This window comes from Ranitomeya imitator, chromosome 5 (assembly GCF_032444005.1).
Source record: "Ranitomeya imitator isolate aRanImi1 chromosome 5, aRanImi1.pri, whole genome shotgun sequence".
Lineage (NCBI taxonomy): Eukaryota > Metazoa > Chordata > Amphibia > Anura > Dendrobatidae > Ranitomeya > Ranitomeya imitator.
This window is the reverse complement of record NC_091286.1, coordinates 396,594,367-396,614,847: the sequence shown is the minus strand read 5'-3', so window position 1 is coordinate 396,614,847 and position 20,481 is coordinate 396,594,367. Positions and strand designations below refer to the sequence as shown.

General features: G+C 43.2%; 1 protein-coding gene across 6 annotated transcripts in view; it reads left to right on the top strand.

Annotated features, from left to right (window-relative positions):
- The window catches only part of ARHGEF10 (Rho guanine nucleotide exchange factor 10), a 296,127-nt gene that overhangs the window by 231,279 nt on the left and 44,367 nt on the right, over window positions 1–20,481 (top strand). For all 6 annotated transcript variants that reach the window (XM_069726905.1, XM_069726904.1, XM_069726903.1 and 3 more), the window contains 2 exons: window positions 5,095–5,237; window positions 14,699–14,873. In XM_069726905.1, the coding sequence (XP_069583006.1) occupies window positions 5,095–5,237; window positions 14,699–14,873 (318 nt within the window). The remainder of the gene's footprint in view (window positions 1–5,094; window positions 5,238–14,698; window positions 14,874–20,481) is intronic.

The window sequence follows — 20,481 nt, the reverse complement described above, 5'->3', positions numbered from 1 at the left end:
TGCTAAATTTTAGAAAACTGAAAGAGTGATTTAGTTGCTGATGAGTATTGATTATTCACTGAAGCGTTGAGGATAAAATGAAGTTTTTCTACCCTTTGGAAAAAACACAGGATGCACCTTTGTTCCTCTACGGATACTAAATTTAGCTTGTTAATTGTGCCTTTTGGTCCAGGATATTGGATAGTTTCGGATTTCTTGGCTGTGAAATCTGTTTTAATGTATACCATTCACTATTTAAACGCGAGAGCTGTTTGCTGTTTATTGCAGAGACTCGCAGCTCCAGAACTTAACCACACTGTGTGTCTGTGCCGCACAGTCTATTCCGGCAGGATAATGACAGTGTAGTGTGCCGTCACTAGCCATTTAATTCAGACGGCAGAAATATGCCTCTGTACCTAAAACTGCACAGCACAAGACACAATGCAAATAATGGACTATTGCGATGTCTAGCTAAGCATAATACTTATACGCTAGCCATAAAAATATGAAAATGTATAATTTTCACGTTTTTGCCTACATATGGTTTATATAATGATGGTCTTTACAGTGGTATTGACTTACAGGTTAGAACCTTGAACAGGTTTGTTACTACTTCAGACAACTGTACAATGTCTGTACAAGAGGGCGTGCTCTTTTTAGACTATGTATTTTCAGGAATTTTAATGGAGGATTGAGGTCAGGACGACATGAGATGATAATACCGTATATACTCGAGTATAAGCCAAGACCCCTAATTTTGCCACAAAAAGCTGGGAAAACTTAATGACTCGAGAATAAGCCTAGGGTGGGAAGGAAATGCAGCAGCTACTGGTAAATTTCAAAAATAAAAATAGGTACCAATAAAAGTAAAATTAATTGAGACATCAGTAGGTTGTGTTTTTGAATATCCATATTGAATCAGGAGCCCCATAAGATGCTCCATACAAAATACACACCATATAATGCTCCATACAAATTACACCCCATATAATGCTCCATAAAGTTTATGATGGACCCCATAAGATGCTCCATAGAAACATTTGCCCCATATAATGCTGCACAAAGGTTGATTATGGCCCCATAAGATGCTCCGTAGAAACATTTGCCCCATATAATGCTGCACAAAGGTTGATAATGGCCCCATAAGATGCTCCATAGAAACATTTTCCCCATATGCTGCTGCTGCGATTTTAAAAAAATTACATACTCACCTCTTGTCCTGAGCAGGCGGGGAAACCGGCACTTGTGTTATTCACCTGTTCCCGTTCCATCGCGCCCTCTGACCTGAACGTCACAGCCAGAGGAAGCGGAAGACTGAGCAGCACGCGGCGGTGGAACAGGGCCAGGTAAGTATCGCAGTGCGCGGTCCCTGGCAGTTTCTGATGCGATGGTCTCTCCGGCGCTGGCAGCTTGTTCCTGTGTTCAGCGGTCACATGGTATCTCTCATTAAAGTAATGAATATGCGCTCTACCCTTATGGGAGTGGAGTCGCGTCCGTATACATTACTTTATTTTAATGAGCGGTACCGCGTGACCACTGAACACAGGAAGAGCTGCCGGAGACCACGCCAGGAGCAGGTGAGTATGATGTGACAGAGAGATGGACCGGGGGGGAGAGGGGAGACAGACTGGTGGGGGTGACTCGAGTATAAGCCGAGAGGGGCACTTTCAGCCTAAAAAAATGGGCTGAAAATCTCGGCTTATACTTGAGTATATACGGTATTGCAGATTTAAGCATTTTTGCTTATCACACAAGCCAGCCATACATTGGGCATGTGGTTTGTATGCTGGGATGTTTCCTGCTCCAAGGGCTATAATGTGTACTATAAGCGTCACTGCTCCTTCATTCAATGGAGGCATTTGCCATCGTGGCATGAGGGGGATTAAAGGGAATCTCACCAGGTTTTTGCCATGTAATCTGACAGCAGCATGAGGTAGTGACAGACCCCCTGATTCCAGCTATGGGTTATTTAGTTTACTGTGTGCAGCAGTTATGATATTCACTGTTTTCTCTGCTGTAGATCTAGCAGAGCTCAGTTGTTGAACTGTATATAGCCTGCACCACATCTTTCTGTGTACACTGTATATCCAGTTCTCTGGATGTGGATGGACTAGGAGGCCAGTTGTCCTGTGATAATCTCCTGCTGACTAAACACTGAATTGAAATTGAAATAGCAAAACACAGCCCAGTAAGTGACATATCCCGGTGATTGGCGCGCTCTGCTCATATGTTATGGTGCTCTCAGGTTACATACTAAAAATCTGGTGACTGATTTCCTTTAATGCTTCTTCTAAGTCAGGGGTACACAAAGTTTTATGGTCCAATGGCCACGTTGTTATACTGAACCAATGCCAAGGGCCTCAAAAATTTTTAAAGGGCTATTTGCATGACCACATCACCAGAACAACCATCCGTACATTAATATATCACAAGGACCAAGCTTGGCGTACTTGAAGATGATTGGAGTGTTTCTGCTGCAAGTGTGAAAACACGCTAACTTAAACTGAGCATTTGGAACAAAAACTCCAAATCTTCTTCATAATCACAGATCTCTAAATTTTGAGGATTTTTAACATAGGCACTAAGCAAGGTATGGAGTGCTACATGTGCACAAGATCAGAAACAGTCATTACATGAATGCAGTGCCAGAACCACAGTCAGTACATGAATGCAGTGCAAGTAACATTGTCAGTACAGCAATGAATTGTAATGTCAGGTCAGCCCAATATGCAATTGTATTGCATAAATCTAAATTTTCCAGTATGTCCTTAACAATTGTAAGCAGATACTGGGAGGATTTGTTGCCAGCCTTCATAAGAGTATGGACCATACAAAAACTACAGTACTGATGAGTCGTAGCCAGTATCACAATTAATATTTGCATCCAAGTATTTTATAGGTGACTTCTTGACTGATCCCTTTTGTCTCCACATAGTACAGATGCCATGATAAGATTTCTCTCTAGATCTCCCTCTTCTCCTGCTTTAGCAGCACTTCCCCAAACAGTGCCCTTAAAAAAAAAAGTAAGTATCACGATACTGTCACATAAATATAAATATCTCTCATGTTGCGCCCCTGAATAAATAATTGCCCCTCATCGTGCTTTCTGCACAAAATATCCCTGCCCCACTCCACTGCTGACTTCATCACACCGATGCATGTTGGGTCGGGGACTGACGAGCGCTCCTCTGCCCCAGTCCCAGCGCCACAGTGTTCAAATGTATTTGTGTTTGAAAGACTCAAATAGATTTTAATATGGGAAAAGGGAATGTTGCCGTCTACTGGTTCCTGTGGACTGCAATAAACCCCCGGGCGGGCCGCATGTCGCCCGCGGGTCGTATGTTGTCAAGGCTAGATACTGAAAAACGTTCTAGTGCCAATGCTGCTGGCATTGATTGATAAAGGCACCTGTCAGCTTGCTGTACCAAGTTATATACAGTACAGACCAAAAGTTTGGACACACCTTCTCATTTAAAGATTTTTCTGTATTTTCATGACTATGAAAATTGTACATTCACACTGAAGGCATCAAAACTATGAATTAACACATGTGGAAGTATATACTTAGCAAAAAAGTGTGAAACAACTGAAATTATGTCTTATATTCTAGGTTCTTCAAAGTAGCCACCTTTTGGTTTGATGACTGCTTTGCACACTCTTGGCATTCTTTTGATGAGCTTCAAGAGGTAGTCACCGGGAATGGTCTTCCAACAATCATGAAGGAGTTCCCAGAGATGTTTAGCACTTGTTGGCCCTTCACTCTGCGGTCCATCTCACCCCAAACCATCTTGATTGGGTTCAGGTCTGGTGACTGTGGAGGCCAGGTCATCTGGCGTAGCACCCCATCACTCTCCTTCTTGGTCAAATAGCCCTTACACTGCCTGTGGGTGTGTTTGGTGTCATTGTCCTGTTGAAAAATAAATGATGGTCCAACTAAACGCAAACCGGATGGAATAGCATGCCGCTGCAAGATGCTGTGATAGCCATGCTGGTTCAGTATCCCTTCAATATTGAATAAATCCCCAACAGTGTCACCAGCAAAGCACCCCCACACCATCACACCTCCTCCTCCATGCTTCATGGTGGGAACCAGGCATGTAGAGCCCATCCGTTCACCTTTTCTGCGTTGCACAAAGACACGGTGGTTGGAGCCAACGATCTCAAATTTGGACTCATCAGACCAAAGCACAGATTTCTACTGGTCTAATGTCCATTCCTTGTGTTCTTTAGCCCAAACAAGTCTCTTCTGCTTGTTGCCTGTCCTTAGCAGTGGTTTCCTAGCAGCTATTTTACCATGAAGGCCTGCTGCACAAAGTCTCCTCTTAACAGTTGTTGTAGAGATGTGTCTGCTGCTAGAACTCTGTATGGCATTGACCTGGTCTCTAATCTGAGCTGCTGTTAACCTGGGATTTCGGAGGCTGGTGACTCGGATAAACTTATCCTCAGAAGCAGAGGTGAATCTTGGTCTTCCTTTCCTGGGGCGGTCCACATGTGAGCCAGTTTCTTTGTAGCGCTTGATGGTTTTTGCCACTGCACTTGGGGACACTCTCAAAGTTTTCCCAATTTTTCAGACTGACTGACCCTAATTTCTTAAAGTAATGATGGCCACTCGTTTTTCTTTACTTAGCTGCTTTTTTCTTGCCATAATACAAATTCTAACAGTCTATTCAGTAGGACTATCAGCTGTGTATCCACTAGACTTCTGCACAACACAACTGATGGTCCTAACCCCCATTTATAAGGCAAGAAATGCCACTTATTAAACCTGACAGGGCACACCTGTGATGTGAAAACCATTTCCGGTGACTACCTCTTGAAGCTCATCAAGAGAATGCCAAGAGTGTAAAAAGCAGTCATCAAAGCAAAAGGTAGCTACTTTGAAGAACCTTGAATATAAGACATATTTTCAGTTGTTTCACACTTTTTTGTTAAGTATATAATTCCACACATGTTAATTCATAGTTTTGATGCCTTCAGTGTGAATGTACAATTTTCATAGTCATGAAAATACAGAAAAATCTTTAAATGAGAAGGTGTGTCCAAACTTTTGGTCTGTACTGTATATAGGTATACAAAGCTATGTATTCAATTAACCCGACTCATTTTATTATTTAGATGGATCCTGGAACACAGAGTCTCCAAAGCTGATAAAGCTAGGTGTTTTACCTGTCCGTAGTTTGTTAGTGATGGATGGAACTATTTGGGCTGCTTCTGGAGGACAGATATTCATCATTGGCAAAGAAAGTTACAACATAGAGGTAACTGTAGTGCTGTTTAAGTTAAAGTTTGCATTATGGTTACATGCTTGTCCTTTTTCTTTTCTTAAAAATTATGGTTCTGTGATTTAATACATCCACAAAAACGAATTTAATAAGCCAAAATGAAAATTCTGTCCTTTTGCATCTTGTGTAAAATATGGCCTAGAAACTAGTATTGTAACAGTAAAATCCATTATCCTCACTGCAGCATATGGTAGTCTGCTAGGGTTGAAAAACACTATTAGAGAAAACTGGGGGCCCTATACACCTAAACAAATTGAATCCATTCTGGATTCCAATTAAGGTAAAAACAATGGATGCTCAACCACCACAGCTCCGCCACTATTCCCAGCAGTTGGCGCCACTATTCCCAGCAGTTGATGTGACATTGTGGTGTCACGAATCCATTGTGGCCAATCGGTGGCCACTGCTTGTCTGCAGTCTTTACTAATTTGTCAGCAAAGACAGCCACCATGAGGGAATATTGATCAGCTGCAGCCAAACAGCGGCCGCTAATTGGCGGCAGCAAACATGTACACAACATGTCACCCACCAGGCATAGCAGCGTCCACATTGCAGGAGCCGCTCCGCTGTGTGAGGCAAATATTTTATTTTAATTGGTGGTTCACAACTGAATAAACAGGAGTTGTACAGTAAATACCACAAAAATCTACAATCCCTAATGAGTAAATGCAATGTAAAACTTGTTGTTGTTTTTGTTTCCCTCTTTAAATCATGAATCAATTTGTGAAGGATATGGCTTCTTGAAGTATGCTAATAAGGTGAAATTGTGGTGTCTGTAAAATATAGATAATACTGACTATAAGTTGGACAAAGGTGACGTACTAATTCTTTTGGAGATCTTTTGGCAGATGTTTTACATGGCTGTATTCTTTTTCTGAATATGGTACAGCTGAATTTTAATTCAATGACTACAGTATTAGTAAGGGCTATTTTCAGTTACTTTTAGTTGAGTGGATAAAAATCTTCCTAAAGATATCAATTTGTTCTGGAGCAATAGACAAGGTTGCAGCCTAGCCGCAGTATCCGCGCGCGGATTGCCACTAATTGCCTTGCTGTACCATTGTCTGCCAATTGAGCCATGACAATTAGAGGTCATCAGTCTTCTGTTACTATGGCTCCATTCGAAACATGTACAGTATCAACTCTTGTATTGGTCCTTAATTCTGTTTAGTAGGATACATCTGCAGAAGTTACATTTAAATGGAACCTGGTCCATGAATCCATGAGCAGACTCGCTCCATCATTTTAAACATGTATTTTTAAAGGGATTTTATTCAGTCGCCATGACAGCACAACGAGAGAGGGGATCCGCCCTTCAGGGACAGGAAACCTCAGACATAAAAGGGCGGCACCTCACTCACCCGCCGGTTGGTTTCCTGTCCCTGACAGTGGAACCTCTTCAGACAGGCCCAGAGAAGAGGGTTGAAGATAGAAGCTATCCCACTCCTGACAGGCCGATGCAGGTAGCGGGGGTCCCCTACCTCGGCCTGATCAGGGGGATGGAAGCACCACACGGCAGGGGGACTGTCTGTGTAGGTGACAGCAGGAGGAAGCAGCCCTAAGCGGGGGGCTTGACTTCTGTGGTGCCGCTGTTCACCTGGTACGTGAGGCCCAATGGTGCGCATCTGCCGGAGCTCCTGGGGTCGGTCCGCCGCTGCTGCTGTGGTCTGCGGTGGCTAGGTGAGCGCTGCCGTCCTTGTTCGGCGCGTCTGCTCTCAGCGCCGCGGCCGCGTCCGGAAGGGGCGTGTCCTGATGACGCGGGTGCGGCGCGGGGCGATGACGCGGCCGCGCATGCGCGGTAGCGTCTTATCCTGGCTAATGGCGGCGCCCGGCGTTGCAGGGGGGGATTTTGGCCTCAGGGTGTCTGGCGCTCTACGGGCGCTAGCGGGGGCAGTACCAATTAGCGGTGCACCGAGGGATGTCCCTGCTGACCCCCCATCCGGGGGTGGTACCCAGGGGGATAGATTTAAACGCTGCACTGAGGCCTCAACATTGTTCCTGTCCACCATCTTGGAATGGAGTCTCTGGAAGGAACACCGCAGCTGGGCGGTGAGCAGCAGCAGTTACCTGAACAACCTTTGAGCAGCTCCCAGCGGCGTTCTAGTGGCAGTAGTCGCGCTGGTAGAGCCAAAGAAACTCAGAAGTCAACTAAGTCCTCTGGCCGTAAGGAATCTCCGGCTAAGAAGGACCCCCCGATCACGGTACCATTCACTGCAGGGATGGGTAAGTGAGCTTCGTGAAAGTACATTTCTGATAGCTGTCCCTCCTTGTATTCCCTCTCTCCTTATTAGGGGAGGAAATCTGTGTCCAAATCCAAACATAGAGAGTGTGCCATCTGTACGGAACCTCTTCCGGATGGACATAAAAAGAAATTGTGCAGCATCTGCATTCAACAATTAATTGAGGACGAGACCCCTGACCTTACGTCTACTCTTAGGGATCTGGTTAGACAGGAGGTCAGAGATTCCATAAGGTCTCAGAAGACAGTTTCAAAAAAGAGGAAGGAGATATTATCCCCAGCCTCGGATGTGGATTCAGACACGGGTGGTGTGAGTTCGGATTCTCATCCGTCATCATCATCAGAGGACGTGGAATCTAGTCGAACCTGTCTATCACTGGACAGAGTTAACCGCTTAGTCAAAGCTGTCAATAGCACTATGGGCATTGAGGAGACCCAGGCGGAATGTTCCATCCAGGATATAATGTTTAAAGGCATAGATCGCAAATCCAGAAGAGTATTTTCCGTAGTTGATAAAGTTAAGTCTCTGATTACGAGAGAATGGAAAAAACCCGAAAGGAAGGAGTCTCTCCCACCAGCGTTCAAAAGAAGATATCCCTTTGAGGAAGAAGCTTCTTCCTCCTGGGACAAGGTCCCGAAACTGGATGCGGCGGTGGCTAAAGCATGTAAAAAGACGTCTCTTCCGTTTGAGGATCTGGGGAGCCTAAAAGACCCGCTTGATAGGAAAGCTGAGGTATTCCTTAAAGGAGCTTGGGAAACATCAGCGGGTTCCCTGAGACCAGCGATTGCGGCCACCTGCACTGCCCGGTCGTTGATGGTATGGCTGGGTAATCTAGAAGACCAGCTCAAGGATAAGGTTCCTAGGAGCGAGATCCTATCATCTATGTCTATGATTCAGGATGCAGCAGCCTTCCTTGCGGATGCGTCAGCCGATTCTGTTAGGCTAGCGGCAAGGTCATCAGCACTGTCCAATGCGGCCCGTAGGGCTCTTTGGATAAAATGCTGGCCAGGAGACTTGCAGGCCAGATCAAAACTATGTGGCATCCCCTGTGAGGGGGTTCATTTGTTTGGCCCAGTGCTGGATGAGCTTCTAGAAAAAGCAGGTGACAGTAAGAAGCGATTCCCTCTCCTAACAAGACCCTTCTATAGACGGAACTATAATAGAGGAGGGCCATATCGCCGAAGATCGGACAGGGATTCAAATAGAGAATCGACCAGATACAACTCTTACAGGAGAAGAGGTAGAGGTTACATGTTTAACTCTTCTAGAGACTCTAAAAAGCATCAATGACTGGCGGCCCAGGTGGGCGGTAGGCTTTTGGCCTTCTACCCAGCCTGGGTAAAAATCACCAATAGTCCATGGATACTCAGTATCATTAAAGAGGGGCTAAAGTTCCAATTCCACCATACCCCCCTGGAAAAATTCAAATTAACTCCTATCCGTTCTTCTCCCGCACAACAGTTGGCGTTGGAGTCAGAGGTTCGAGATCTCCAAAAAAAGGGGGTTCTCATTAAAGTACCTACGGAGGAACAAGGTACGGGGTTTTACTCCCCTTTATTCCTGGTAAAGAAGCCAGATGGATCTTATCGTACCATCATCAATCTGAAGGGCCTGAATGTATTCCTGCTGGTCCCATCCTTTAAAATGGAATCTGTGAAGTCGGCAATAAAGCTTCTTTTTCACAATTGCTTCATGGTTGTCTTAGATCTGAAAGACGCCTATTATCATGTCCCGATACATGCAACTCATCAGCGCTTTCTCAGGGTGGCGATTTCTCTTGCCGGCACAGTGGAGCACTTTCAATATCGGGCACTCCCCTTTGGTGTTGCAGTCGCACCTCGGGTGTTCACTAAGATTATGGTGGAGGTTATGGCACACCTTCATGAGCAAAATATACTAATAATTCCCTATCTGGATGATTTATTGATCGTTGGGCGCTCAGAGGTACACTGTAAAGAACAGTTGGGGAAAGTGATGGCGGCGTTACACAACTTAGGATGGATTATCAATCTCAAAAAGTCGCGTCTTCAGCCCTCAACATCACAGCAGTTCTTGGGTCTTACTGTGGATTCAGCTCAGCAGGAATGTCGCCTGCCAGACTCAAAAGTTGATACTATTCACCGGCTGGCCTCCAGGGCAATTAGTAATCCCGTAGTTTCCCTAAGAAGTGCTATGTCACTCTTAGGTTCACTTACTTCTTGTTTTCCGGCGGTGATGTGGGCACAGTTTCACTCCAGGGCTCTGCAATGGGATGTTCTGCATAATTTTCGGCGTCTGGGCGCTAACCTTGACAAAAAATTTTCCCTATCTGTAGAGGCCACGGGTTCACTAAGGTGGTGGACACACATCCCTAATCTGCGTAAAGGGGTACCTTGGACATATCATATATCACGGGTAATAACAACGGATGCTAGCCCCACGGGGTGGGGAGCACACTGGGAGGGCAATTGCATTCAGGGTCTGTGGTCCCATTCTGAGCGAGACACGTCCTCCAATCTGAAGGAATTGATGGCGGTGGAACGCGCCTTAGATAGGTTCCTTATACCTCTGCAGGGTAGACATGTTAGGATACTCTCTGACAACCAGGTGACCGTTGCTTATGTGAACCACCAAGGAGGTACACGGTCTAGGTCATTAATGAACGTTACAAATCATATCTTTCAGATGGCCGAAAATCACCTGCTCTCCCTTACGGCCCTTCATATAACGGGAAATCTAAATACCATGGCCGATTACTTAAGCCGCAACAAGCTCAGACAAGGGGACTGGTCTCTAAAACCGGCTGTCTTCAATCAGATCGTGCGGTTGTGGGGATGTCCAGAGATAGATCTGTTTGCCAGTCGAGGAAACAAGAAACTCCATCAATTCTGTTCCCTAGACCCAAGGGACAACCCGTACGCAGTCGACGCTCTTCTGATCCCCTGGAATTTCAATCTCGCCTACGCTTTCCCTCCTCTGAATCTCATTCCTATAGTTCTGAGGAAAATTCGCGAAGACGGAGCCCGAGTGGTTTTAATAGCCCCATTCTGGCCCAGAAGGTCTTGGTTCCCATGGTTGAGAAGCATGTCCATTTCCCAACCATGGATCCTCCCAGAAATACCGGACCTCCTTTCCCAGGGTCCAGTCTTCCATCCACGAGTAACCAACTTGCACCTGACAGCGTGGAACTTGAGAGGTCACTTCTGAAAGGAAAGGGATTCTCCCAGAATCTTGTAAATACTCTACTTAAAAGTAGGAAAGCCTCCACGACTAGCATTTATGTTAGGGTATGGAGGAAGTTCCTATCAAGTTCAGGAGCACAAATCGATCAAAAACCTGATATTGCTCAGATCCTAGAATTTTTACAGAAGGGCCTAGAGTTAGGCTTAGCCACCAGCACCCTTAGAGTTCAGGTTTCAGCTCTAGGGGCACTATATAATTCCAACATAGCCAGTAATCACTGGATAACAAGGTTTTTCAAAGCGGTCACCAGATCCAGGCCGGTTGTTAAACAGAGAATAGTTCCATGGGACCTAAATCTTGTGCTCTCAGCTCTAACACAAGCTCCGTTCGAGCCTATTGACTCTGTCCCGATCAAGATCCTGTCGGTCAAAACAGCCCTCTTAGTTGCTCTTACATCGGCAAGAAGGGTTAGTGATCTTCAGGCATTATCCAGGCAACGTCCATATATGCAATTTTTGGAAGATAGAGTGGTGATGAGGCCTGACCCTCTTTATCTTCCAAAGGTTGCCTCAAAATTTCATAGATCCCAGGAGGTGATCCTACCTTCATTTTGTCCTAATCCCTCTAACAATAAGGAGCAGAGATTTCATTGTTTGGACGTACGTAGGTGCCTTCTTAAATACATTTCAGTAACAGACACCTGGAAAAAAGACCACGCATTATTTTTATCCTACCAGGGGGTTAGGAAGGGACTTAGAGTATCAAAAAATACCCTAGCCAGATGGATTAGGGAGGCGATATCTCTTGCTTATACCGCAGGTGGCGTGGAGATTCCAGAAGGTATAAAGGCTCACTCCACTCGTGCGGTAGCCACATCCTGGGCTGAGAGAGCAGAAGTATCGATTGAGGACATCTGTAAGGCGGCCACATGGTCTTCTCCATCCACCTTTCTTAGACACTATAGATTAGATCTAGGTGGCTCCTCCGACCTCACGTTTGGGAGAAGGGTGCTGGAAGCTATTATCCCTCCCTAGTCACCTTTTCACTTCTCTGAAAGTCTCTCGTTGTGCTGTCATGGCGACTGAATAAATACGTACGCTACTCACCTGGTAGCAGTGTTTTTTCAGGAGCCATGACAGCACCCTTATATTCCCTACCCTCTTTGTTTATGGGTTCAACACTTCCTTTAGAAAATTCCTAAGTTTATTCACTGGGTGAATTGTACCATATATTAATATTGTTTATGTGCTACTAACCTAGAAGGTCCTTTCATACTCTGTAAACCAACTGGCGGGTGAGTGAGGTGCCGCCCTTTTATGTCTGAGGTTTCCTGTCCCTGAAGGGCGGATCCCCTCTCTCGTTGTGCTGTCATGGCTCCTGAAAAAACACTGCTACCAGGTGAGTAGCGTACGTATTTCTGGACTCCAAAAGAATAAACAATCTGGATATGGTTTTAGTGACTCCCTAACCCACCTGTTACTGTTATCTTCATTTTTAGCTTTCATTAATCTCCTTACAAACATTTTTCTGGTTTATTATTATTTACATCCTGAATTTCCTATTTGCTTTGTTTGTGCTTTGCTTCAAGATTACGTTACCTACGAAGCAGAGCTGTATCCACCCCAGCTCACTCGTCTCCATCCTCAAAGCACCATGCAGAGACTCCTTTACAGTCTCAAGATGGATAAATTGCTGCACACAGTTTCTCCTTCCTAACATTTCCTCCACTTCACCTAGTATGTGCTGTACTGAGACTCTAGCACTCCACAGTGTTACAGTTGCGGACACCAGCCCTATGTACTGAGTCTTATAATGGTTACGTTTATTATAATGTAATCTACAGTAGCACACTGGAAGCTCAGCACTATCCCCTCTGGCCATAGTTATATAAGTTACTTTTTCTGTGGATTCAACTTTTGTGGCTTTGGTTCTCCATCCCTGTGCACATTTACTAGTCAGTCATTGACTGTGCTGGATTGACAGGCTACATTCTGTTCAAAGCATAAAAAAAGCGAAATTAATGTAACATGAAGTAAGGAGCTGAAGATCATATGACCACATGTGAGAGCTCAGAAACAGAGCAGAATTTTAACAGCAAGTAAGCTTTGACGTTTGACGTGTTTTCCATAGCCTTTGCAACTGTGTCCGGAAAACTCTGCTGCCTTTCAGTGTATAACATGGTTGAGGGAGGTGCTTGCTCTCCTCCCTGCCCTCTTAGCTAGACTGACAGGTTTCTCCTATACACAAGTGGAAATTTGTCACTCTGAGTAGTGACTTCACCTCTTGGACTCGTCGCCTTTTCCCGTACCAAGCTTTTAGGTTCAATAAATTTTATTTTCTCAATAAATTTTGACAGTAAATTTCCCTTGCAAGGGATTATTGTTCAATTGTAAATCATGTAACATATGAGCATGAGTCGTATAAAAAGAACGACTAAACTTAGACAAAGTAAACATTTAAAACAGTAAGACATAGACGGAGAGGGAAAACACATGGGGAGGTGGGGGGGTTAAATAGCCATTATACATTATGCAACAGGAATGAGTGCAAATAGAATCAAAACCATCACAAAGATAATATTAAGGTCTGCTCTAAGTTATCATTGGTATCCAAGTCCATCCACGGTCGCCAAGTCTGGTAGAAGATGTCCCATGTATCATTTCTTGTGGCTTGAATACGCTCATAGAGAAGCATGGTGTTCATCTTGTCCATTACTGACGATATCGAAAGCGAAGGAGTCCTCCATTTCGACGCAATGTGTAGTCTTGTTGCCATGCAGAGCTGAGCAACCAAATTGTGAAATTTATTAGAAGAACCCGGCACCTTAGCCCCCAGGAGAAACACTGTAGGGTTTAATAGAACCCTCTTGCCGAACATTCTCTCCACTACGGACCGGACTTCCCGCCATAGAGCTGAGACCACCGGGCACCTCCACCAGATATGTTCCAGATCACCCCGTGCCCCACACCCTCGAAAACAACGATCTGATATGTTTGGGTATATGGCGTGCAATTTACTTGGAACTAGATAGGTTCTGTGCAAGAGTTTAATAGATGTCTCAACTAACGATGTTTGACAACTTCACCTGGTAAGTGTAATACAACTTCTATGCCATTCCTCTAGGGACATTGATACATTCAGATCTGCCTCCCACTGCTCCATGAATTTTAGTTTTTCTTCTCCCTGGGTGTCATTTAAGGATGAGTAAATGAGTGAAATGGTTCCTCTACCGAAGGGGTCCATCATACATCTTTGTTTATAGTTATTAGGGTGCGGGGGAACTTTATGCCGTAATATCTGATCAGCGAAATGGAATATTTGACACATGCGCAATGCCTCTCTTGCTGGTGGGGAGATTTTTTGAGTGAATTCTTGTCGAGTAAGTAGCGTGTGGAAAGGGGTGCAAAGCTGTTTTAGGGTGGATATGCCATTAGAGATCCACCATGAGAAAGGACGGGGTCTAGTCCCGGTAAAAAGTCAGTATTATGGAAGAAGTGGGTCAATAGGGAAGATTCCCATACCAAGCTTTTATCTATTTTCCTTTGTTATACTACAGCATTTCAGAGTAAACAAAGATGTTAGTAGTGAGTGAGCTGGTCTGTGCTTCATGCTGGATGTGGTTCCGACATCTTGAATCAACGGACCGGTTCCCTTTAAATAATATGTTGCATTTCCCACATATGTTTTGTCTGTCTTTTCAAGTGTTTTATCAAAATTGGGCATTTATATTGGTATACAGAATTTAAAGAGGCTCCGTCCAGAACATGGGCGCATGAGGACTGTAAAAGGACAACTTTCCAACATTTTCATTACGGCAATAAAATATTTTTGACTTTCATAAAACAAAACAGGAACTAGTCAGGCAACAGTGTTTTTTTTCCTTTATATTAGACTGAATTAATTTCTCCAACTTTGGTGGACTTATCACACTCAGGAGTTTGTTGGTCAGTTGATATGATACATAGCTTTTCTTTTTTTATTGCTCTACGGTCATGAAATATTAAATTGTCCTTCCTGTTGTGGCCAAATTTTCAGCACCAGTTTGAGGCTCACCAAGAAGAGGGCATGGTGATTTCACATATGGCAGTTGCAGGAGTTGGTATCTGGATTGCCTTTACGTCTGGCTCAACTTTACGTTTGTTCCATACTGAGACCTTTCAGCATCTTCAAGATATTAATATAGCAACTCCAGTACACAACATGTTGTCAGGTAGGTTGATTTATTGCATTGTACTCTACGATATATACTAGACAATTTGAATGAAATAAAACAAATATTATGTGGGTGTTCTTTATGGCAAAACTGGTGACTGTTTCATCGTCTACTTTTGCGTAATGGGCATGCAAAAAAAAATGGCAAACGGATGTATTTATCTCCGCCATAATTTTCTTGCCTGCTATCCCCAGATATGCAAGATCTAGAAGTCATTCAGCAAATCAATTCGGAGTTTAAATTCTCTAATAATGCGGACAGATTTCTCCAGCATGACAACCACGACCATAACCCTTGATTGTTTTTTTTGTGTGTGTAACGTGATATCTTCTTGTTGTTGCACATTATTGGAAAACCCTTTATTAATAGCCTATGGGTGCTAAATGAATAAAAAAGAAAAATCTGTACTTGCCTTCCAGAAGGCCGCACCCCTTCATTCCCGGCCTTGTGTTCCTATTAGCCTCCTGACATAAACAATGTCGTATTAAAATGGGAACATTGCATCTAATCAGTGACCACTGATTGGCTGCAGCATTCTCGTAAGAGCACGCTCACACTAACGTATAACGTGGACGAGTGCAATCAGATAAAGTCAGACCAATGTTATTTATTGAGGTAGTGCAGATCTGCATATTCTCACAGCTTTGTAACTGATTAATAGCTGTTGAGTGACAAAACTGATTGTATACGGACAGTGAGAGAAAAATCTGATCACTCTCCTGGATGAGAGTGAGACCATTTATTTATACACAAATGTGAACGAACCCTTAGATTATCTGTTTCAGCAGACCGATGGAGGACACAGCTGAGATTAGAGAAGGGCTGCCAATCCTGGAGGTACATACACATATATATTTCTATTTATGTAATATTTTGGGATATTTTCCAATATTGGACAACCCCTTTAAAGTGTTAAAATGACATATTAGGTTCACCTTCAGTTCTAGGGAACACTGAGAACACGCACAGTATCTTTGTGCTACATACGTATGGATTAAGACTGTTGTGCGTCAGAAGGACGATTACTGAGCAACCCACTGCAAATAAATGCTCTTTTATTATTGCCATTTAAAGGGAAATGAGGACATATTTCCATAAATTCCTTTCAACAACTAAACCGTGTGTATGTAGGCTTGACAAGTAATGTTTATGTAGTCTAGGTAAAATGTGCTGTTTTCTTATCTCTTTTGAAAATATTTCAATCATTTTTTTTTTATGGAATAAAACTTGTTACTAAAGTCCAAACAGCAGGAACATTACAATGTCTCAGTGGAAATTTGGAGGAAGTCGGAAATATCACTGTAATATGTTTTCCACCCATAGAACGACATGATAAGCAATGGTGCATGCTGATGAGTGGGTGAAGGGTTATCGCCAAATGCCACATTTGTCACAAAATGTTCTAATGACCTGTCTTTGAAGACGAAGAATAATATTTACAGGTTATAAACTAGGACAAAGAAAAATACATGCTACCCCAGTGCAATATATACATGTGTATACATATATACAAAGTGTAAAAGCAGTTAGATATGATGTCAAAAATGTGTAAGGAATCCGATTCACACATGCATATGTTCCATCAGTAATGACGCCTTTGCATTGTAGGATGGATGTTTTTGGAATCTGTGAGCTTATTGTTATGGGAATTTTCCAATATTTTTGTATTAAAAATCTTTTCTACACTTTAATTTTCCCATGTGTGTAATTGGGATGTCTGCTACAACATTTTTGGAGGTTAAAATAATGGAAGTAGTCACTTCTGTGATCCCCTGCCATGCTTATCTGATGCCATACAGTTTTCTGACCCAGGGAGATGTGACGTGTCCCTGCCATTCACTGGCTGTAGTGGATCCCTGCAGCCGCCTGTGATTGACTCATGGGTTCCAGTGTCAGAACGTCATGACTTCTACAAGACGCATTTTCAGCATTTAGAAACCCAAAAACAAGGCCAGATTAGAATGACTGACGACTCTACCTAACTACAAAGAAACTCAAAAAATAAGGAGTACAGACCAAATTAAAAAGCATAATATTCAGTGCATGGACTCTTTTAGATAGCACTGCACATGTCTCAATGTTGCCATATATTATAGATTATGTGCCTGTGTCCAGTATAAGAATTAATCATGAGGGATAAATCTATTAGAACGGCTCTTGTAAGAGATGTTGCCCTGTATCATTTGCCTACTTCACACAATCGAGAGGAGTTTTTTCCCCTGTGGATAGCTTAGATCATCTTAATTGGCAGTGACTAGGGTTGAGCGACTTTTACTTTTTTAGGGTCGAGTCGGGTCTCTCCCTCTCTCCCTCTCCCACTCTCTTCCTCTCCCCCTCCCCCTCTCTCCCTCCCTCCCTCCACATCGGGTCGGGTTTCATGAAACCCGACTTTGCCAAAAGTCGGCGACTTTTGAAAATGAACGATCCGTTTCGCTCAACCCTATCAGTGACAATTGGATCCAAATTGACACCCAGAGCAGAAAGTTAGCTGTGCGCTTCATGGACCAGGATTATAACGACCAGTGGAAGGCAAAGTTAAATATAAAAGTTCAAACTCTTTTCATATCACAAGAAAATAATTAAATGCACTTTACCGCATCCACAGTCATTCAAGTCATGTCCATACATCCTCCTGATATTCCTTGATTAAAGAGAACATATCACTAAAATTACTTTATTTTAAAAGCTAAGTTGTTTTAGACAGCACTTACTCTTACCAAAGGACCTCCACCTGGATGCAACCCTCATTTGGATAAATATATAGACTCCTTCAGACATTTGATAAAATCCACCATCATAGACACTAACAGGAGACAAGCATCCAACATTGGTGCCCAGGAGAGAAAGGCCATACAGTCTCTAAAAACCAACAAAGAAATCATCATTAAACCTGCTGACAAGGGTGGTGCAATAGTCATGATGAACACATCAGACTATATGAAGAAGCAAACAGACAACTTATGGACACGCTGCTACAAAAAATTGGAGTCGGATCCTACACAGGACTATTACAAGGAACAAAACAAGTTAGTATCTTGTCTGCCCAACGAATCCATAAGAGCCGATGACCTGATACCAGAAAATCCAAGAACAGGGACATTCTACATGCTTCCCAAAATCCACAAATCTGGAAATCCTGGAAGACCAATTATCTCATGTGTGACCGGTATCTGGATGGGTAGAGGGTATTCTTAAACCACTGGTAATGGAGACACCCAGCTTCATTCAGGACACAACTGACCTTTTGAATAAACTATCAGCAATAGGTTCTCTACCAGAAGGAACCATCCTGGCCACCATGGATGTGGAATCTTTGTACTCCAATATCCCACACCAGGATGGATTTAATGCCTGCAAATTCTTTCTGGAAAACACAGGGACTGATGCGGATTCTGTGGTGAAACTTATAGAATTCATCCTCACCCGCAATTACTTTGAATTTGACAACAAAATAAATCTACAGGAGACTGGCACAGCAATGGGAAGTAAAATGACCCCACAGTATGCAAATCTTTTCATGGCCAAGCTTGAAAGCGACTTTTTGTCCTCATGTCCCATCAGGCCTCTGGCCTGCTTACCGCTACATTGATGATATTTTAATCATCTGGATGGAGTCTGAGCCACAGCTAAAGACGTTCCATGAACAGTTTAATCAATTTCCTACCATCAACTTAACACTCAACTACTCCTGCACTGAAATTAACTTTTTGGACACCATCATTAAGCTGCAGAACAATGAAATAGAAACCTCCCTGTATCAGAAGCCAATCGACCGTCCAACATACCTTAAATGGGACAGTTTCCATCCAAAACACATAAAAAACTCTATTGTCTACAGCCAAGGCATTAGATACAATCGTATATTTGTTCCAACCCCATGGATAGAGATGAAAACCTTGGTCGTCTCAGAAAGACCTTTTTGAATCAAGGCTACCATCCAAGAACAATTCAAAACCAAATCACGAGCCACCAGAATATCAAGGAATCACCTGATACATTCCAAAGCTAAAGAAGAAAATAGCCGGGTACCTCTAGTAGTCACCTTCAATCCAAATCTGGAGGTGCTAAGGGGAGCTGCACGGAAATTACAACCTTTACTACAAAAAGATGCCCGATTACAATGCATTTTTCCAGACCCCCCACTACTGTGTTTCAGGCAACCCCCAAATCTAAGAAGCATCATTGTCAAAAGCTCCCTGTCCTCTCCAACAGCTGCAGGTACCTTTCCTTGCAACCAGAAAAAATGTAAAACCTGTCCATTTATAATGACCACGGACAAGATAAAGATCCCCAATTCACATCAGGACTACAAGATACCAGGTACTTTCAGCTGCATCACTTCTAATGTGGTGTACTTAAATATTTGTATTAAATATCTAACTGGAGGTCTGTATGTGGGGGAGACAGGGCTGAAACTGAGAACAGGAATGAACTCCCACCGCCATACGATAAGAGAAAAAAGAATGGATCTACCTGTGGCAATACATTTTTGTCTCCCAGATCATAACATTATGGACATGAAATTGTATTAAGAGGTAACTTCAAATCTCAGAGACAGAAGAATCTGGGAATATAAGCTGATGATGACCTTTGACACTCTTAGTGCAGGAATTAATGTGTCCCATGGATTTACCGTATGTCTTTTTACATCAACTAAGGAATTTGCCCCTCAGACCATGTGGGGTCATCACAACAGAACCAGACCCCAATCAGAGGACAATAAAACATTCCTTATCTAAGAACTGGTCCAATATTTATGGGAATAACTGTTAATCACTCACTTAATGGTAATTCTGCTTCATGTCACCTGTCTTATCTAAGGTATTTTTCTGTGCTATGTTGTGCATAAATATGTGATTCTTCAGAATTTCTATTAGTCTGCGCCTGATGAAGAGACCTGAGTAGTTTCGAAAGCTTGCAATTTGTTACCATCTTTTCAGTTAGCCATTAAATTATCAACCACTGAGAACTCTAAATATTTTTCAAAGGACCGCTGTCATCTATACAAAGGGAATGACTTTAAAATGCAAATAGGAGGGTGTAACAGTGCATCAAGGCTTAGGTTGATCCAAGTGTGCACAGAAGTGCCCTCATTTCCATATAAAAAGTAAAATATTAAGTTAACACTATTTGCCTGGGCTAAATTCCCTATATAAATGGGTATGCAGAATAATTGGCATTTTGGGGGTGAAAGACTTCTTTTATAGTGCATCGTTCTCAGGTTTAGAGTCTCCTGTGCACACGTGCTGCTGTGAACAGTGCTTTTCTATGTGCAAAGGATGATCATGTGAGCGATTGTTCTGTGCCCATGAAAGTGAGGCCACATCCTGTCTAAACAGATTATTAAGTGTCTGCTGATCATCTTCATATAGCACCTCAGAGGTCGTTTAAAGGCTGCAACTGACCAATGTACATGCACCTTAGATCTAGGTACCTGACTCAATGATGACTTCACACAGGAACATCTCGTCTATGCAGACTACCATCTTCTCCAGCACATCCGAAAACTGTGCTCTTAAAAACCAGTGTCATTATAATGTTCTTGAATGAGAATAACCACCCACGCTGTGCCCTAAATAAGCCCTATGCTGTGCCTGTAAATATA